Source organism: Lissotriton vulgaris, chromosome 10 (genome assembly GCF_964263255.1).
Source record: "Lissotriton vulgaris chromosome 10, aLisVul1.2, whole genome shotgun sequence".
In the NCBI taxonomy this organism is placed as follows: Eukaryota; Metazoa; Chordata; class Amphibia; order Caudata; family Salamandridae; genus Lissotriton; species Lissotriton vulgaris.
In genome coordinates this window covers 733,474,925-733,496,152 of record NC_141698.1, presented here as the reverse complement: position 1 = coordinate 733,496,152, position 21,228 = coordinate 733,474,925, and the positions used below count along the sequence as shown (strand labels likewise).

At 46.7% G+C, this 21,228-nt stretch overlaps 1 protein-coding gene across 8 annotated transcripts in view; it reads left to right on the top strand.

Moving 5' to 3' along the window:
• WAC (WW domain containing adaptor with coiled-coil) overlaps positions 1-17,147 on the top strand; it is a 669,371-nt gene extending 652,224 nt beyond the window's left edge. For all 8 annotated transcript variants that reach the window (XM_086941596.1, XM_086941594.1, XM_086941592.1 and 5 more), the window contains one exon: positions 16,077-17,147. In XM_086941596.1, coding sequence (XP_086797722.1) covers positions 16,077-16,146 — 70 coding nt within the window. In that variant the 3' untranslated portion in view covers positions 16,147-17,147. The remainder of the gene's footprint in view (positions 1-16,076) is intronic.
• Positions 17,148-21,228: the final 4,081 nt, after the last annotated feature.

The window sequence follows — 21,228 nt, the reverse complement described above, 5'->3', positions numbered from 1 at the left end:
GTCACCCTGACGCAGTTGACGTCCAAATATGGCGACACTGCCAAAGGACTCAGGGCTAAAAAGACTGTCGAACCGACGCTTGCATCCTCCAAGCCGATCTTAAGCAAGGCTCTCAAGTCGAAGACAAAACCCAACCCGAAGGAGCATATTGCATCGAAGCCCAAAGCTGTGCCTGCTGCGCACCATGCGCTCGAGTCGACGCAAGGCCGCAAGCATGCTGGTGATCCACCAAAGCAGATCGGATCGAAGACGCCGTCGATCTCGAAGAAGGTCTGTTAGTATCAGGTGCTTCCTCCAATTAAAATACGGACTGCCCCCGACCGCTCGACCCAAAGAGTTCGAAGCACAAAAAGGCGATGAAGCGTCCAAGAAGGTGTCAGCACTTTCCAAGTCTCAGTCCATTCCAGAGGAGGTAATATTCCTGGCACCCTCGTATGACAATCAGTCGAAGCTCTTCATCGACTCGTATTCTGGCAGGCTCACCATTCACAAACGAAAGATCGCTCCAGAACATCCTTTGGAGTCATACAAGATCCCTCCCAAAAGGAAAAGGGATTCAGCCACCTCACCTATTCTCTTCGAACCTGTGGAGCCATATACACAACAATATGCCTACTCACCCACATGCAGCGATGAAGATGTTGGAGAGGGTTACGGTCAGATTGAATTTAATTATCATGTTGACGCAGATCAAGATGAACCTCAACCCTGGAATGACCCGGTTGACCCTGATGAGCCACATACTGCGCCTGATGCTCAGTCCTATAGTGTCAAGACCTCGCCTACTGAAGACACGGCGGCGTTTAACGCTTTACTAGAAAGGGCGGCCATTAACCATGACGTGGAAATGCACGCAGATCCAGTGGAGGAGGACTTTCTGTTCGATACTTTCTCCACCTCAGAAAAATCAGTAAAGACATTGCCTATGCTAAAAGGTGTCCTGAACCATGCTACTGACATCTTCAAGGAGACCACCAGGGCAAGGGTTGTAAACCCAAGGATTGAAAGAAAATATCAGCCTGCGCCTGTGGACCCTAAGTACATCAGGGTCCAGCTCCCATTGGACTCCTTGGTTGTGGCTAATGCTCGCAAGAGAGCAAACTCTCAGACTAGTGGTGATGCTCCTCCTCCGGACAAAGAATCCAAAATCTTAAAAGCTTCTGGCAAGCGTGTAGCTGCTCAAGCGGCTAATATTTGGAGGATCGCAAATACACAGGCCCTATTAGCTAGATACGATAGGGCTCACTACGACACGTTAGAACAGCTGATGCAACACCTGCCTGACGCTTATAAGGAGGGAGCAGAAATGCTCATACAGGAAGGAAAGTTAATTTCAAATGCATCTATCAAGTGTGCACTCGATGCAGCAGACACGGCAGCTAGGGCCATCAACACTAGTGTTATGCTGAAACGTCATGCCTGGCTCCGCATCTCTGGTTTTAAACCAGAGATCCAAACAACTTTACTTAATCAGCCAGTTAACCCGGACTTTCTTTTTGGTCCTGATGTAGACACAACCCTTGAAAAGATTAAGAAAGACACTGAGACAGTAAAATCCATGGGGGCCCTGCAGTCACAGCAGTTCCTTTCGTCACTCCGGTAACAGGGGAGCCTCTAGAGGTCAAGCGTTGCAGCAAGCCCAATACAACAAGGGGAGCACGCAGACCACCTATAACAAGAATAAACGGGGTCGATATTGTGGGAACAGCACCAAAGGTAGAGGACGTGGAAATAACAATGCCAGATCCTCCGCACCCCAACAAACAGTGACGCCTTGTCACTGCCCCCAGACCATTTAACACCGGTCGGGGGAAGACTCCAGCAGTTCCTGCCGGTCTGGGAAGGCATTACCACAGACAGGTGGGTAAGACAACTTATCCAATACGGCTATTGTCTGGAACTAACCTCCACTCCCCCCAACATACCCCCAAGGCACCGTCCTATGTCCGCAGAGCACATTCACTTATTGCAGCAAGAAGTACTCTCCATGCTGCAAAAAGGGGCAATAGAACTCATGCCTTTGGAACAGCAAGGTACGGGGGTGTAATCTCTGTACTTCTTAATCCCAAAAAAGGAATGTTCCCTGCGGCCCATTCTAGACCTCAGACCCCTGAACCAGTACATCTTGTCAGAACATTTTCATATGTTAACTTTACAGCAAGTCCTACCATTGCTCAGTCAGGGAGACTTCCTGGCAACCCTAGACCTGAAAGATGCATATTTCCACATTCCCATTCACCCAAGTCACAGGAAGTATCTCCGGTTCACCGTCAACAATCAGCATTACCAGTTCAAGGTCCTGCCTTTCGGGGTCACCCCTGCCCCCAGGGTGTTCACCAAGTGCTTAGCAACTGTGGCTGCGCACCTTCGGAGACAACACATACATGTCTATCCCTACCTGGATGACTGGCTTGTCCAAGCAGAGTCAGCCCAGCAGTGTACCAGCCACATGTCACGCACAATTCACCTCCTACACAGTCTAGGATTTTCACTGAATTACCCAAAGTCGCACCTTCAGCCCGCTCATGTACAACAGTACCTAGGTGCAACAATAAGCACTCTAACAGCAACAGCACAGCCAAACTCTGCCAGAGTTAACAGCAAGCAGTTGCTGATTCAGAAATTCAGGCCCCAACACTCGCTCCCAGCGCAGGTATTCATGCAGCTGATCGGTATGATGGCCTCCTGCATCTTCATAGTCCTGCACGCGAGGCTACACATGCGTCCGCTCCAGGAGTGCTTGGCACGACAGTGGAACCAAGCTCATGGGCATCTGAAAGACCTAGTGTTGGTGACCGGTCGTGCATACAACTCTCTGCATTGGTGGAACACACAAAACCTTTGTAGGGGACGACCGTTCCAAGAGCCTGTCCCACAAATAGTGCCGACGACGGACGCATCTCTCCAGGGCTGGGGAGCGCATGTCCTCCATTATACCGTGCAGGGACTATGGACGATGCAGCAGCAAAAGATGCATATCAATCTGTTGAAGCTGATGGCAATCTTCATGGCGATGAAGGCATTCAAATTGCACCTGTGCAACAAAGTCGTGCTGATCCGGACGGACAACATGGCTGCCATGTATTACATCCAGAAGCGGGGAGGCACACACTCTCCACAACTATCTCATCTAGCCCAGAGCATGTGGAAGTGGGCTATCCAGAGGAACATCTTCCTCATGGCAGAACATCTCCCAGGCAAAGACAACCAGATGGCGGACCTGCTCAGCAGGCACAGTCATCAGATGCACGAGTGGGAGATACACCCCTCGGTGCTCCAACCATATTTCCAGCAGTGGGGTCATCCAGAGATAGACCTGTTCGCCACAAAGGAAAACGCAAAATGCCAAACCTTCGCCGCCAGGTTCCCACACCCGCAGTCTCAGGGCAATGCGATATGGATGAACTGGTCAGGCAGATTTGCGTACGCTTTTCCTCCAGCACCGCTCATACCGCTAGTGGCACGCAAACTGCGGCAGCACTCCATGACGCTCATCCTGGTTGCTCCAACGTGGGCAAGGCAGGCCTGGTACACCACGTTCCTGGAACTTTCAGTGGTGCCTCACGAACGGCTACGCCTCACGCCCAGTCTCCTCACTCAGAGCCATGGAGACATTCAGCACCCAGATCCGCAACAATTGAGCCTTGCGATATGGCTCCTGAGGTCATAGTTTGGCTACCTCAACTTGCCCCCTGACTGTATGAACATCATCAAGGAGGCAAGGCGGCCTACAACTAGGGCGTGCTATGCAGCCAAATGGAAGAAATTTGTCATCTACTGTTCCAATAATGACATTAATCCGCTAGGTGCGTCCACGCAGAACATCATATGTTATTTGTTGCTTCTCCAGTATTGGGGTGTCTTTCATAGATTCACATGCTTGAATATTCCCCGTCGTCGGAGTGGGAGTCCCACGGTAAATAAAATAGCAATAAATACTAAAAATATATATCATATATAATAAATATATAAAGTACATAATAAGGATAAACCCAAAATATGCATAGAAGAGGCATAGGGTACCTAACCAAAAAATTCTACATAGGAATGCATGGGAATATAAAAGTTCCAATGCAGCCTATCCTTGTCATTATGTTAGTCCAAACTGCAGCCAATCAGGCGCCAGCAGCCCTCTAGAACCTTCTCCTCAGAGCTCAAGCCCTAAGATTTTCTACCGCACGTCGTGTGTAAGGGAGTCTCCCTGAGCTCTGCTCAGTTTTTCTTCTCTTCAAGTGTTTTCCAGTTCTCTACAATGTCTTCAAGTAAGAAGTCTCTCTTCAGAGCTTGTTCATCCTGTGGAAAGCTAAGATTATTTCATGAGGACCTTCACAGTAAGTGTATTTACTGCCTGTACCCTGACCATGAAGTGGGAAGCTGTAAGCTCTGTAGAAAATTCTCAGAAAAAACTCTTAAGGATAGAGAGGGCCGCTTACTAGTTTGGCTTCAAAGGCTGAAGGATAAAGACAATATACTTTCTGATGCTGAAAGTCTCGTTTCAATCCACTCTAAAGCAGCTTCTAAGCGTGGTAGTGTGCAGGAGGTGCCTTCCCCATTTCTAAAAAAGAGGAAAATATCCCTCGCTTTAACCCCTGCGGTGTCTTCACCTTTACCTACCACGTCTGGGCCCACGAGACTTAGCTCTTAGGCTCCTTCTGCTTCGATTTCCAGTTTTTCTGTGAAGAAAACTGATTTTCCGTCGACGACGGTAGTTTCAACTCAGTCGACGAGAATGGCTGTCTCTGGATCAAAGTCGACGACGACAGTCACGACGACGCTGGCCTCTGGATCGTCGTCAGCTTCGGCGTCGACGTCTTCGTCGTCGATGAGAGTTGTTCTCAGTTCAAAGACTGTTTCTTCTATAATTCCGATTTCATCTTCGTCGACGAAGAGAGTTCACTCGTCGACAGCCAGTTCGTCGTCGACGAAAGGATCGAAGACTGTGGGTTCGTCTACGCCCTCGACGACGAGTGTACCGTCGACGGAGTCTGCTTCATCTGTCCCGTCAACGACCGCTCCGTCGACGAAGACCTTAAAATTGAAGGTTCCGTCGACGACGGTGACGACGATGTCCATGAAGATTACTCCGTCGACGATCTCGTCGACGACGACATCAAAATCAGTTCCCTCAAAGAAGACGACTGATATCATGCCATCGACGCGTGCGCAGGACACAGTTTCCACGCCAGCCTCTTCATTTGCTTCAATGCCTTTATTGCCTCTACAGTCCAGCAAATCAGACCAGTTCGGGACTTTCACAGGAGTAATGGTTAATCCTCCCTCTCCTTTGTTTGCTACTGATTCAGATCAGGAGTCTGATGACCAAGCTCAAAGTCTTTCGGACTTGAACATAAAGTGCCAAGACTTTAGTAACGATGAAGAGGAACAGTATGGCCAACATCAAGCAACTCGCTCTCAAGTACCAGCTGCGATGTTGCCTATATCAATGATATCGAACCTCCAAAGTATGTTGGAGGATTACAATCGGCGATTCCCACCATCTCCACAGGTTGCTGCTGTCCCATCGGTGTTGAACCCAGTTACAGAGCCGACACTGGCTCCTTCACACCCAGCGCCGCCTGTTACTGTTCATAGAAGCACATCAGTTCGAGTTCATACAACAATTTATCCAGATGATGATGATGACGAGAATCCTCCAGAGCGTGAGGATGGAGAAGTTTCGGATATGGATGGTGATGGTGGTGAACATTTAGCGGAGTGGGATGACTATCGTGCTCAGACACCATCCCCTTCTCAGGTGCCGCCAGGGGATTCTCCAGTGGATATTGCAGGCTTCCACCAATTAATGGACAGGGCGGCGCAACGGTTCAAATTACCACGAGTCCAGAGAGAGGAAGATTGCTTCCTTTATGATTTCAAGAACCAACCATTTAAACAGATACACACAGTCCCGATTATAGATTTCATCTGTGCTGAAGGGGTCAAATTAATGAAGACGCCTAACTCTTTACCAGCACAACTACCAAGGTTGGAAAAGAAATATAAGGCGCCGGTGGGATCTCCGGCATGCCTTACAGGTCAACCTAAGCCCGATTCTGTCGTTACGCAGGCAGCTCAGAGAGGTTCGAAGAATCCAGCGTCTACTATCACCGCTCCTCCAGACCGAGAGGGCCGTCGCCTAGATGCGATTGGGCGTAAGTTTTCCTCCATGTCCTCTACAACGGTTCGAGTAGCTAACGCTATGGCTATCTTAGGTCGTTATGACCGTCAGGCTTGGGCAGATATGTCCGCCTATGTGGCGTTACTTCCGGATGCTTCCAAGGCAGAAGCGCTGAAGATTCTGCAAGAAGGAGAAAGAACTTCAGAGGAACTCATTGATTGTGCAGTGGATGTGGCCTGCACTGGTTTTCGCCAACTCGCTGGAGCGGCCGTCCTACGTCGACAAGGTTGGCTACGCTCAACTTCGTTTCGACAGGAAGTTCAGACAAGGATTCTGGATATGCCATATGACGGCGAGTCACTATTTGGAGCGCATATTGATGAAGCGCTGCAATCCATAAAAAAGGACACGGACACTGCACGTGCCTTGGGTACCCTTCAATTTAAGAAGCAGCCCTTTCGGGGTGCTCGAGGACGTGGCACTACATCCACTTTTCGTGGAGGAAGCAGTCAGTATCGGTCCTATAACCAAGGTAACCAACGTTTCACCGGAAACCGTCAACAGTCTTCCCGTCAGCAACCTGCCAGAAACTATCGAGGAAAGTCCACTTTCAGGGGAACTTCCAACAAACGTCAATGACTTGTCTGTCGAACTGAGAATTGGAGGGCAAATCTCTCTGTTTGGTTCTCAATGGTCCTCCATTACAACGGACCGTTGGGTACTCGACATTGTGGAAAAAGGCCATACCTCCTCCAACGCCACCTTCCGGGCCACCACCTCAAGGAACTATTTCATCAAGTTCACCTTCTCATTCAGAAAGGTGCGGTGGAAGTAATACCAAAGTCTCAGAGAGGGAAGGGGTTTTATTCCCGTTTTTTCCTTATCGTCAAGAAAAACGGAGAATGGAGACCCATATTGGACTTGAGAGCACTCAATCACTATCTCAAGGATCAGACCTTCCGTATGCTGACGCTTACAGAAATCTTGCGCTTACTCTCTGTCGGAGATTTCATGACGACCATCGATCTCCGAGACGCCTACTTCCATGTCCCAATACTCGCAGGTCATCGAAAGTTCCTGCGCTTCAAGGTGGGGCACCTTCATTTCCAATTCAAAGTACTTCCATTTGGCCTCCGGTCGGCCCCCCGAGTCTTTACAAAAATGTTGGCTCCGGTCATGGCTTTTCTTCGTCTCCAAGGCATCCAGATATTCCCATATCTCGACGACTGCCTCCTGAAATCGCAATCCCGCTCACAACTCCAGCACCATACTTCCATTTGTCAGACGGTATTTCGTTCCTTGGGTCTGTCCATCAACCTGGAGAAATCTCAATTGCAGCCGACAACTTGCAAGGATTTCCTAGGAGCAACGCTGGACACCAAACTAGCAAAGTCTCCCGGGAACGTCAGCAAAGGATTCTCCGGTTAGTTTCACTACTTATGGCAAAGAGGTGCACTTCAGTCCGTTTGTTGAAGTCCTTTCTAGGGATGGCTTCGTCGTGCATCGCTCTTGTCCCTCATTGCAAACTACGAGCACGACCTATTCAACAGGCACTGGACGAACAGTGGCGTCAAGTCACCGGTTCCTTCAACGATCAGGTTACCATCACCATTCCCATGAAGAAAGCGCTCGGATGGTGGGCACAACCACATCAGCTTGCGGCAGGCACGTCCTTTCTGTTCAACACCCCGGATCTGACATTAACGACGGACGCATCTCTGGAGGGTTGGGGAGCTCACCTCCAGGACCTTTCCGTCAAGGGGAAATGGACTCTGCACCAGAAGACCTGGCACATCAACAAATTGGAGCTCATGGCTATCTTTTTGGCCCTGAAATAATTTCAACCAGTGCTACAAGGGGAGTCGGTTCTCATACAGACAGACAACACAACCTGCATGCATTACATAAACAAGCAGGGCGGAACGAAGTCTCCGGTGTTATCCCGCCTAGCAGAGGCGATTTGGGACTGGTCCATCAATCATCAAATCACAATCACCGCAGTTCATCTTCCGGGGTTGTCCAACCTTCTGGCGGATTCCCTAAGCAGATCCCGATCATCCAACCACGAGTGGGAACTTCACCAGCCAACACTCGATATGGTCTTTCGTTGTTGGGGATTCCCGGAAATCGACCTCTTTGCAGCTCCAGAGAACCGCAAATGCCCCGCTTACGCAAGTTGGCATCCCCACAAAGGATCCCAAGGCAATGCCCTTTTGATGGATTGGTCGAATCTCTTCGCCTACGCCTTTCCTCCGATCCCTCTGGTGCCACGAGTGCTTTGGAAGATTCGGAGAGAACCCTGCCACATCCTTCTAATTGCTCCCAGGTGGCCACGACAGGCGTGGTTCTCGAAGCTGCTCCTCCTGTCTCAATGCAAACCCATTCTTCTTCATCCTCGAATGGATCTTCTCTCCATGGACAGGGGTCAAATCTACCATCCAGACCCCTCTTTTCTGAGCTTATCAGCCTGGAACCTGAACACTGTGAATTTGCACATCTAACCATCCCTCAGGAATGTCGTGACATCCTTGCTCAGGCCAGGGCTCCATCAACTATAAAGACCTATAAGTTGAAATGGAAACGCTTTTGCCACTGGTGTGCTGATGCCGGAGTGCATCCTTTGCGTGCCACGCCCGCTGAGCTCCTCCCTTTCTTTTTCCAACTGGCTCAGTCGGGTTTGTCTCATGCTACTTTAAGAGTTTTTCTGGCAGCAATATCACGCTTCCGCCATGATGGCTCCGCCTCCCTATGTTCATCCAGGTTAATACGTCAATTTTTCAAGGGACTTCTTCGAACTTTTCCTCCAGTTCGGCGTCCCCCTCCCGAGTGGCGCCTCAATATTGTCCTATCACAATTAATGACTGCACCTTTTGAACGAATCCATAAAGCAGACCTCAAGTATGTCACCTGGAAGGTCGCGCTTCTTCTTGCTTTGACGTCTTCACGTCGAGTGAGTGATATGCATGCATTCACAATCAAACCACCATTTCTACAGTTTAAACCGGATTCTGTGCTTTTACGCACTAACCCTACTTTTCTTCCAAAAGTGCCTTCAGACTTCCATATTAATGAGCCTGTTATACTAAAGTCTTTCTTTGCTAACCCGCAATCTCCTGCGGAACAACGCTTGCACTCTTTGGACATTAGACGAGGTTTAAAGTTCTACATCAGCAGAACAGCCCAGTTCCGAAAATCGGATCAGCTCTTTGTAGCCTATGGCCGCTTTCAAAAAGGGCGACCAGTCACCAAACCTACAGTAGCCCGCTGGGTGGCTTCGGCGATTGCTTTCTGCCATCAGAAGGCGGGAAAGCCTTTACAGACTGCAGTACGGGCCCACTCTACCAGGTCTATGGCCTCTTCGACGGCACTCTTTGCCGGAGTCCCATTGCATCAGATTTGCAGAGCAGCCACATGGTCCAGCAGGCACACGTTCACAAAGCACTACAATCTGGGTGCCATGGCTGAAGGAGATACCGCAGTTGGACAAGCTGTGCTCCGTAATCTTTTTCAATAAGGTGAGCCTCTATTCTACCCTCCTCCTAATAGTTTCCAGTTTATTCATGTCTTCTTTATGTATACATATATTTGTATAACTTCTATGGCATGGGTTATTACACCTGTTGATTCCAACCTTTTGCTTATACATTGCATTCTGGAAACTTTGTGTTGGGATACGGACTGATAACTATTCTATATTCAAGCATGTGAATCTATGAAAGACACCCCAATACTGGAGAAGAACAATTGTTACTTACCTGTAAACAGGTGGTTCTCCAGTATTGGTGTCTTTCATAGATTCACATGCGACCCTCCCTCCTCCCCTCAGAGGCTCTCTTCTCCTCATAGACTCTGTGGTCACTCTTGTGCTACGAAAATCTGAGGGCTTGAGCTCTGAGGAGAAGGTTCTAGAGGGCTGCTGGCGCCTAATTGGCTGCAGTTTGGACTAACATAATGACAAGGATAGGCTGCATTGGAACTTTTATATTCCCATGCATTCCTATGTAGAATTTTTTGGTTAGGTACCCTATGCCTCTTCTATGCATATTTTGGGTTTATCCTTATTATGTAATTTATATATTTATTATATATTATATATTTAGTATTTATTGCTATTTTATTTACCGTGGGACTCGCACTCCGACGACGGGGAATATTCAAGCATGTGAATCTATGAAAGACACCAATACTGGAGAACCACCTGTTTACAGGTAAGTAACAATTGTTCATCTATACAGATGCAATCTGGCATATAGTTCCATCAGGATACATTTGGCCGCCATGGCAGCACATCTTCAAAACAGGCAGCATCTTTCCCTTTTCAGAGTGCCTGACATTAAGGCCTTTTTGGAAGGACTCAAGAGTGATCCCTCCCAGACACCCTCCTTCACCTGTCTGGAATCTAAACCTAGTTCTCACCAGACTCATGGGGCCACCCTTGGAACCTCTTCATTCTTGTGAGATAGTTTCTTACATGGAAAGTGGCTTTTCTGATAGCCATCACTTCGCTAAGAAGAGTTAGTGAGCTTCAAGCCCTAACAATTCAAGAGCCTTTCCTACAAATTCATGCTAATAGGGTAGTGCTACGTACCAACCCTAAATTCATGCCTAAGGTGGTGTTGCAGTTCCACATTATTCAAACCATAGAACTGCCCGTTTTCTTCCCAAACCCTGATTCTGTGGCAGACCGAGCACTGCACACCTTAGATGTTAAAAGAGCTCTCCTGTATTACATCCACAGGACAAAAGACATTAGAAGGACTAAACAACTGTTTGTTGCCTTCTCTCCACAACACAAAGGCAACCCTATTTCCAAATCAGGTATAGCCAGATGGATTGTTAAGTGCATACAAATCTGTTATCAAAAAGCTAAACGCACATTAACAGTTCCCCCAAGAGCGCATTCCACACGCAAGCTAGGGGCATCCATGGCTTTCCTAGGTAACATTCCTCTAGAGGATATATGTAGAGCAGCCACATGGACCATCATACATACATTTACCAAACACTACTGCGTAGATGTACACTCCAAACAGCAAGCTGCTGTAGGACAGGCTGTTCTCAGAACTCTTTTTCAGACTGCTGCAGCTGGCACGGGCAACCACCGCTAAGGAGGTAACTGCTATTTATTCTATGCACAGATATGAATTCAGCAGCCCACATGCCTCGAAAGGAATATGCTACTTACCAGTATGCATCTGTTCTTGGCATGTAGGGCTGCTGACATTCATATCGCCCGCCCTCCTCCCCGGTGCCTGTAGCAGCTGTAGCACTCAGAATCATTCTCAGGCATGGTCATCACTTACTGTATTGCACTCCAGCTCTGCCACATTATCAAAAAACAATCTGAGGGTGGAGAGGATGCCCATGGGCACTGGAGTCCAGGGCAGGAGCCACCTATCTTGTGATGCTTCGAAGACTCTTCCAGGACAACAATGTGCAATCATGCTTACCCAACACTAGGCGGCGATCTATGCACAGATATGAATGTCAGCAGCCCTACATGCCAAGAACAGATGCATACTGGTAAGTAGCATATTCCACCTACTACAAACCAGGACTATTGGCTTTGTCAATGGCTGTTTGCTGCATTAGATAAATAAGCAACAACTACTTCTTCATTGAATAGAATATTGAAAAAAATGCTTGTTATGAAATGATCAGACTTTGAAAGAACACCAAAGGCTTTGAGCAGTTGTACTGCTGCAGTGTTAAGATGTTTTCTTTTACCCTGAGGGCAAATATGAAGAGCCTGATAGGGACCCTTCTCACCCCATGCTTAAGGACCCGGCACACTTAAAGCCCTGGGCTTGCTACATGCCTTCTGTTAATAGAGAGTGGCTTCAGGCAGACTCTGTGCATTTTTGAAAGTATACATGTTCATTGCAGTGCCGTGTATAGGCATGACAGGTGCTGCAATTAACATGAATACTTTTAAAAATCCACACAATCTGCCCGCAGCCGCTCTCTATTAACCCCTTCCCTGCTCATGACGAGCTCAGCTCGTCATGCAGTACACTGGTCGTGTGCTTATGACGAGCTTAGCTCGTCATGAACAATGGGAAAAAAGCAGACTCCGCACATGAGGAAAATCTCCCTAGCAGCGATGGTGTTAACAAAAGGCATGCAGAAAGTCCAGAAGCATGGCGTGTGCTTTCAGAATCACTAACCTATGAGCGATTGTGAAAGCGCACATCTTGCTTTTTGGCTTGCTGCCTGCCTTTTGTTAATAGAGCGCAGCAGATTATGTGCCTTTTTTAAAGTTTTCATGTTAATTGCAGCATTCAACATGCTAATACATGGGGCTGGGTTTAATATGAAATCTTTCAAAAAAGCACGCAATCTGCTGCGCTCTATTCGGAAATGGCAGGAAGCAAATATATATTAATGATGGTGAAAGCACACGTCGTTCTTGCAGGCTTGCTGCCTACCATTTCTTAATATAGCACGGCTGGAGGCAGATTGTCTGCCATTTTAAAAGTTTTCATGTTGATCGCAGCGCCCGTCATGCTTCTACAGGGCGCTGCAATCAACATGAATACTGTGTGTGCGCACTTCAAACCCAGAACCCACAACCTCATTCTCTGGATACTGATCCGACCAACTGTTCTCCAGCCAAGTCTTGCACGCCGTCTAAGTACTGGTTTATAACTCACTGTCCCACTCCTGATTGCAACGGACATCGTCATCGTTTGTTTCTTGGTTATCTATTTTCTACTTATTTAATAATCTGTAAAGCGCTCTGATACCCTCTAGGGTAAAGTTTGCGCTATATAAAACTTTATAAATAAATAAACCATAGATAGCAGGAGTTGGAGTGCATGTGAATCTACAGCACTATATGCCACAAACAGATGCTTACAGGGTAAGTATTATTTTTCTTTTGCTGGATACTAAATGTTCCTCCATGCTCCTCACCACTTTCCCTCCTCCCAATATGAAATAGTGCTACTCATAATATGATCATATGGTGTGCAATTTTGATTCTCTTGCACGTTAACTGTTATCAAGCTCACTTGGTATTTTCCCGCATGCCTCGCACATAAAAAAAATTATTTACGGGACTGATGCCATTGTTTCAGGTGGGGCTGTATACTGTCAAATTTCCATCCTCACCCAGCACCGGTCACCTCACTTTTCTAACCCAGCACTCTTCCCCAGAGAGCTTGGTGGTAAAAGCTTCCACCTGCAGGACAAATCCCAATGCCTTCCCAACACTCCCACCAGTGGGGAGCAGAAGAGGGAAATTTCTTCCACCAGTTTCTCTCTCCATTCCGTCAATGCCTGCTATCTTTTAGGCCACTATTTTCACGCTCTGTAGGACTCTGTTCCTCAAGTTCCCCAGGGTGCTCCGTGACCCTGTGCTAACCCAAGCCATACAGGATGTCCGTGTTGTCCTGAATACCACAGATTCTATTGGGCAAGCAATTGGTTCTAGTGTTGCCATCGGTCTCCACCCCTGGTTGAAATCTGTTTTTCCCTTGCGATGTACAGTAATCCCATATGCAAAAAAATAATTGATGGACAGAATGCTGCAGTGTGTCAAACATTCTCCCCAGTACAGAGATCTGTGCCTATATCCATTGTTTTTTTTGCTCCCCGTGCCTTTCCAGTGCTGATCCAGCCATATGCAAATCCGTCTCGACCCTGTTCCCCATGGGAACAGTCCAGCCCGAACTGCCTGCAAGGTCCTTCCTGGTCTGTCGGCAGGCATCCTGGGGCTGATTTCGGGGCATCACCCCTCATCAGCAAGGCTAGCTTTACTCCAGTGGCATTGAGAGCACGGACCCACGTCTGGACAAACCCTCCCCACTCGGGGTGACCAATGTAAAAAGAACAATTGATGGACGGAATGCTGAACAATGTCGTACATCCATCCTAATATAGAGATCTGGGCCTAAATTCATCTGTTTTTTGTTCCCCATGCCCTTCCAGTTCAGAACCAGACATATATGAATCAGTCTTGACCCTGTTCACACTGATTTGCATATGGCTGAATTCAAACTGGAGAGGCTCGGTGAGCTAAAGAACAATGGATTACATCCAGATCTTTGTGACTGGGGGTGATTGTTTGCATTGTTCAGCATTCCGCCCATCATTTGTTCCTTTTGCTTTTTTCGCTCAATGTGGGAAGGGTATGCTCAGACGTTGGCCCGTCTTCACTGCACCAATGCATTTAAGCTAGCCTGGCTGATGAGGGGAAATTGCCCCAAAACTGGTCTCAGGATGCTTGTTTCCAGTTCAGGGAGGACCTGGCTTGGCAGTTCGGGTATTAAACCCAGATCTTAGTTGACTTGGGGTGAATGTTTGCATTGTTCAGCGTTCGTCCATCATTTGTTCCTTTTGCTTCAATCGCTTATGGACATGGTGTTTCACAGGATTCATTTTATGGTGAAAAGCAGACTGTTATGAAACTCTTCAAAGAAAGAAGGGCCACAGTGCGCTAGTTGGGCTGGTCTGGCAGGTGCTTCCCATACAGACTACCACTTCAACCTCAGCAGATTTACCAGCAGTTTGTGGCTTCAGCAGTGGCACCCACAGATTCCTTGCTCAGGGATTGCTTTACATTTTCCCCATCTCCCCAGTCCCCTGCCCTGCGACAGCCTGGGAGAGTTAGAGATCAGAGGCCTCTGGTCTCATGCGGACGCCCAGCTTCACATCAGTCTCCTGAAGCTAAGCGCCATCTGCTTGGCATTGAAAGCCTTTTTACACTTTATTAAGGGACTCAAGGAACACATCACCGCCATGTGGTTTTGAAACAAACGGGGCAGTGTGGAGTCCTGGACCCTGTGCCAGGAGGCTCTGCGCCTCTGAAATGGCTGGACCATCAACCACCTGGCAGGATTTTTGAACTCCAAGGTAGACTCCGCATGTAACGTCTTGTGGATCACAAGTGGCAGTTACACCTTGAGGTGGTGTAAAATATTTTCCACGCATGGGAAGAACCTTGGCTTGAGCTCTTCTCTACCTCTAAAAACGCACAATGTCGGCAGCTCTGTGCATTTGACTTTTCAAGGTGTCTCTCTTTCTCTGTCTCTGTCTCTCGCTAAGACTTATTCCACCTCTGGTTGGACTTTTGTATTCCTTCCTGCTGATCACTCTCCTGCCCCAAGTTCTAAAGATCAGAAACTACCAGGCTCAAGTCATCCTAGTGGCCACGAATTGGGCACGGCGAGTATAGTATGGAGAGCCCCTGGGCAAGAGCACCTGTCTTCTGTTCAGGTTGCCCCTCCAGGATAGTCTGCAGTTGCAGTCTGCAGTTGCAGTCTGCAGTTGCAGCCTGCAGTTGCAGCAACAGGGTAGGGGTCTTTCAGCAATTCAACCTTCGTGCTTGGAGATTGAGCAGCAACAGATTAACACCTTCTACTTTCATCCTCCGGAGGTGGTCAATGTTATTTTGGCAGCCAGATGTCACCGACACAAACTGCATATGCCTGGAGTTGAATAAGGCTTGTACCATTAAAAAGATCTCAAGTCTAAGATTCTACATATTGATTGACACAAGTTTGCTTTTGGGGCTCTGCATCAGAGGGTGTGGACAACCTCAAAGGCAACTGACAACAAGCTGGAGGGGCGCCTATATTGGCTCCACATCTCATTTTCAGAGTGGAATAGCATCAGTGTGGAGTTGCTCATTGCCACCTACTGGCACACAGAGGTACTGCTTGAAAGTTTACAGATTCAACCTGACTCCTGCACAAGTACTCAAAAGGTGAGGAATCTGCAGTTAGTTTCTACCAGAAAGAGTAAAATCGAAGGTAAGTTACTTGCTCTTTGAATCCTTTTTGTGAGCTCTTAACGCACATACTGACACAGTTGAGATCCGCAAGAACAAATTGCAAAGATGATCTTACCCCTTTTGCTTTTATTGGACATAAGTGTTTTAATTTGTCATGCATATCGCTTTGGCTTTTTACTTGATCATGCATTTTAATTCTAATTCACATGCTTTTTACTGCAGGATACTGTTTTTGCGACAACAAATTAAAGAACTTGAAAAATTAAAGAATCAGAATTCCTTCATGGTGTGAGACGTGAATAACTGCACGTGTTTTCAGCGTGGAAACTGTACATTTGCCTGCTCAGTCTCAACATTTTGAGCTGCATTTAAGTAGACTTTGGACCGTTGAGCTGGGCAGAGGGTGTGGCAATGGAAGGGGACAGGAGGGAGTCCATTCAGGGGAAAGATGCAAGATGGATTTGTGAAACCCTTGAACTGTAGATTTCTTGTAGATGTATTCTTCACGTTGTAAATATGTTTTGTAGAAGTGGAGCCATGGAAAGCCATGTGTATCGAAGCTTTGACATCCAAACTAATCAATGCTGAGGTGGCTAAAAACAGCCTTTTACATGTAAACCTGTCTGCAAAATTTGCTTTTTTGTTTATTTAATTTATCATTCAGAAATCTTGTTTCCCCTACTATTCAATGCCAGCACCAAGCCATGTCTTAGGCTGGGACAGTTTGGGCAATGTAAAAAAAAATATCATGAAACCTCTGTTTCCATACTTTCGTCCCTGTTCAAAAACAGTGCTACATATTTTTTTGTTGCAGATAAATGTTATCATTTTGTTCCCGTTTCTTCCAGAAAGAGCCCTTTAACCAGTTGTATCCATTTGTCATGCTTCTAACTCTAAGGCACTTTTTTCTATAATCTTTTCATTCCTGTGTACAGTAGCTTAAAATTGCAGTGATTGAGCATAACCCACTTGTTTGTATAAATTATTGAAATGTATTTCCATTTGCACCCGATAAGAATGGACTTTAAAGTTCTGCTGGGCATGCGTGCTGAAAAGACATTTATTGCCCAGGTATAAGCAGCTAGTCCCAAAATTATAAACATGGTTGTGGGAGGGAAAGAGGAAGCAAGATAGTCAGATGTGAATTGTATCTGTTGTAATAAACATGTTAAACAAAGGAAAACACTTGTTATTTTCATTTAAATCGTTTGCTATATTTTACAGTTCAACCTTTTGTTTCATATTGGAGCAGTTCATGTTGAACATTGTAATAAATAATGTCCTGTAACTAAATAATCTTAAAATGTCTGATCAAGTTTTTAATGCGACATGATTCTAAATAAGAATGCTTCGTGAACAGTTGTAGGATGTTAAATTTCTTTACTTGTTTGTATTTTGAAGGTTCATTTTTAGCATATATTTTTTTCAGCTTACTCTTTGGATCTGGTAGTGAGTGCTATAGGTTAGCAGAAAACACTACATTTTTTTTAAGTATTTCATTCTTTTCTTAACATTCCTGTGGTGTAGCATTATATTTTGTTTCCTAAATCTTATACAAATAAAACAGTAATCATTGGGCGGAGTGAAGGTAAGTGCATGCTTCTAATCTCTGCACTCTTAATTTTGTGGCAGTCTGGTTTTGCAGCATGAATTCTTTTCTGTATTCACATGCTGTGCGTTTTTTCACCATCTAATGGTTGGGTCCGGAATTGTTTGTTTCTCTTCCCCTCCCAACCCGCCCTTGTAGGTGTCATCAATTTGGTGCTATGTCCGTCGCTTGTGTGATGTCAGATAGTCTCCCGGAAGTTCCTGTGCGCGGTAGTCATCTTCAGATTTTTTTCCACAGTTGGGTCTGGAAGCAAAGGAAGAAGCTCTAAAGTTTTGGTGGCGACGAACAAATGGCAGTAAGGTACAGGGGAATGAAGGGGACCTTTGTTCATGAAACCTTACGTGGGATCCGGTCAGAACTTCACACAACACACGTGGCCAGAGAATTAGGCCAGGTAGGGCTCGGGGAAAATACAACCTTTAAGTTTTGTCCAAACTGGCATCACAAATTTGGGTACCACTACCCGCACAAGGTCTGTAACCTCTGTCTACCAAGAGACCACGGGAACAAGAACTGTGAGGCCTGCACCATATGTGTCCCTCTCAAGGCCTGTCGAAAGCAGAGAGGATCATCACCCAGCAATGTACAGCAGTCAGAATCAGCTGGTATCGCTGAAAGGCCTGGGTCTCTCAAGCAAGTGAATATTAACATGTTGGGGCTGCAGAATCGGCCCACGGAGGCACGGACGGCAAAATTCTCTAGAGGGACGCGGAGAGAAAACGTGCGGCGATGAGAAAATTCGGAGACATGAAAAGGTAATAAAGCCCCCTCATCCCTCAGATGCTAAGGGCCACGAGAAAACCGCGCAGAATGTAGCCCAGGTGTTAAAACAACGACTGAGGGTCAGCCGCGAAAAAGGGAGTCCCACTGATCACATACCAGGGTTACCGACGAGGGCAAATCGATGAAGACCAGCTCGGGTCGAGAGGCATCGAAGGAAAACACCAAGACTTGAGAGGCAGAAACTGCTACACCAAGAAAGAGAGCAACTCTGATACAAGACGTCGAAAAGGCCCTTGAGGTGGAAAAGAGATTACAGACAGACATGACTGCGCTCCTTCAATGCAAGAAGGAAATGGACAACGCACCAAAGGTATACACAGGATTCCTACAAGATCTTCCACAGCTTTGGACTTCGAAGAGGAAGAGACTCCCTTGAGGCACCAGCAACTCTGGAGCCTCACAAAGAGGAAGCTGAAGAGGAGTTTGACAACCCAGAAGGGAAAGAGGCAGCCGGGAGTCTTGAGGAAGAGTGGAACAAGCTTGACATACAGAGTCCAGAGGAGGAGGTTTGTACTTACCCCTTGAATGCTTCACCTCCAGATGGCATAGCCTTCTATAACAGTCTGGTAAAAAGAGCATCAGACACTTTTTGGTGTTCCCATAGAGGAGGAGCAAGGAGACTCGTGTTTTCTCCTCAAGACACTAATGCCATCTGCCAAGGGTAGCCAATTTCTCCCAATGCTGCCAAATATGCTGAACCAAGGCAAAGAAGCCTTTAAGGAGCCAGCCTCAACCGAGAACGTCACACCAAGTGTGGAGAAAAAATGAAGACCCTTTTCAAAGGCACCCAAGTACATACAGGGTAACAAAATGGCAGAGTACATAATGGTCACCACAGCAAGAAGGAGCTACACTCATTCTTCCACTGGTTCAACCCCGAGAGGGAAAGTAAAAGACTAGATATGGGGGATAGAATGATGAAGAGGCAGCAACACAATGGCAAATTATCAATTCTAACCCTCTCCTCAATAGATATGGCCATCAACAGTGGTATGAGATCTAGAAATTAATGAATACACTCCTAGAGGATAAGAAAAGAGAAGTCAATCAAGAGGAAAATAATATTGTAAACAACTGCCTAAAGTCAGCCCGAGATGCTGCACTCAGAAGACACTCCTGGCTGAGGTTTTTGGGCTTTAAACAGGAAACCCAAACTACAATAATGAATAAACCTTTTACAGGAGACGCGGCGTTCGGACAAGAGGTAGAGGAGTCCTTACAACAGATGAAAAAGCATTGAGAAAGCCAATAGGTCTCGCCTTTGGGACCAATAATTATTTTGCCATGTTGTGGTAAGAGTAATTGGAAAAAGATTGGTTAACAGGTCAGGATCTCCTTTATAGGTAGTGTACCCTTACTATAGTCATTAATTCTATACCAATTAAACAATATACCCATGACAAAAAGACCTATATCAATTTGGCAGCAATGCATCTCTGTTTGCAGGACTTTCTCTATAAATGTAGCTACCCCTCAATTGGCTGCAATCCCTGAAGAGACATTCAAACCGTGACAATTTGTTAAACATGGTAAAAGTTGACAGACTACATATTGTATTGTATTGTAATTGCATTTATATAGCGCTTACTACCCCTGACGAGGCGTCAAATCGCTTTTTCGGCGAGTATCCCTCTACTCCGGCAACCATAGAGGATTAGTGTTGAATTAGTATAGTGAAACATGCAAGTACATTTTAAGTGGTGGATAGGTTAGTCAGTTATTTGGAATGATAGCAGAAGGATAGAGGAGGACAAAGGTTTGCATTTATGTAGCGCTTTTTGACGCATGCTATTTAGGAAGCCTACAAAGGATTAGTGGTGAATTAATTTGGTTAAATATAAAGTAATTTCAGAGGTGGATATTAGTCAGTTTCTTGAAGTGAGAAGGATAGCAGAGGGATAAAAGGGGCTGAATAACATATATATATGTTTGTTCTTACCCTACTCAACTTTTGAGTTTAAAAGCCCTTACTAAAAGCCTTGCAGCGCATGCACGCTGGCTCAGGCGAGACATAAAAACGCGAAGTTCCCCACCCATGCATCCCAGCTGACACCAAACCCCAGCAGCATCATGATCCATGCATCCCATCGTCCAGCTGCTGTGCGACCAAGACTGACGGAGCCACCGGCATTCCAGGGGAATCAAAATAGCTGCAGCTGTTCAAAGGGAACAGCAGCAGTGAACGGCTCGGCTCAGTATTTGAAGTTGAAAGTTCTTGATTAAGCGCACTGTGACCAAGCGGCTTCCTGGCACTAGAGTTATGATGAGAACACAGAAATCTGCCAAGATGAAGATCAGCAGGAGTACGCTTGGGAGAACAGGAAAGTCTTGAGGGCCTTGCGAAGTAGACTGGATCTAATGTGCAACGGAAGGCTGTTCCAGAAGCGGGGAGCTAGTACAGAGAATCTGGTACCTCCAGTTTTGGACCTGCGGAAGCAAGGAACATTAAGAGCCTGATTGGAGGGTCAGAGGGTACGCCTGGGGGTGTAGAAAGGGATGCAGGGAACACGACACAAGCGACCGTCTCACTGTTGCACAGCCTATCGCCTTGGCCCACCTGCGCGCTTGGAATGGCACGACTCCTCTCCTGGACGGAATGCCACCGGGTCCAATCTGTGCAACCCGCCCATCGCCGAGGGTTGAATTTACGGAGAGAGCAGTGAATTGTACTTAACAGAAAAACATTTGGCTTGTGACGGGGAGAATGTCTATCGAGCTGCACATAAATACACATATCTGTGTTCGTGCACACAAATCCACTCCTCAATACAGAGCAATCCATTAATTTAGACAGATCCCTACAAAAAAAACACTCAGGCGCACCAATTAACATATGGTTGTGCGTGTGCACACAAGACCATATCGTCGACCCACCCACCGTTCATCGGGTAAAAACTCCTAAAATAACAGTGAGCAACATATAGAGAACCTCCCCCGAGCACGCTCTGCTGTGCTCTAGGAACACGTCATACTCAACGACAT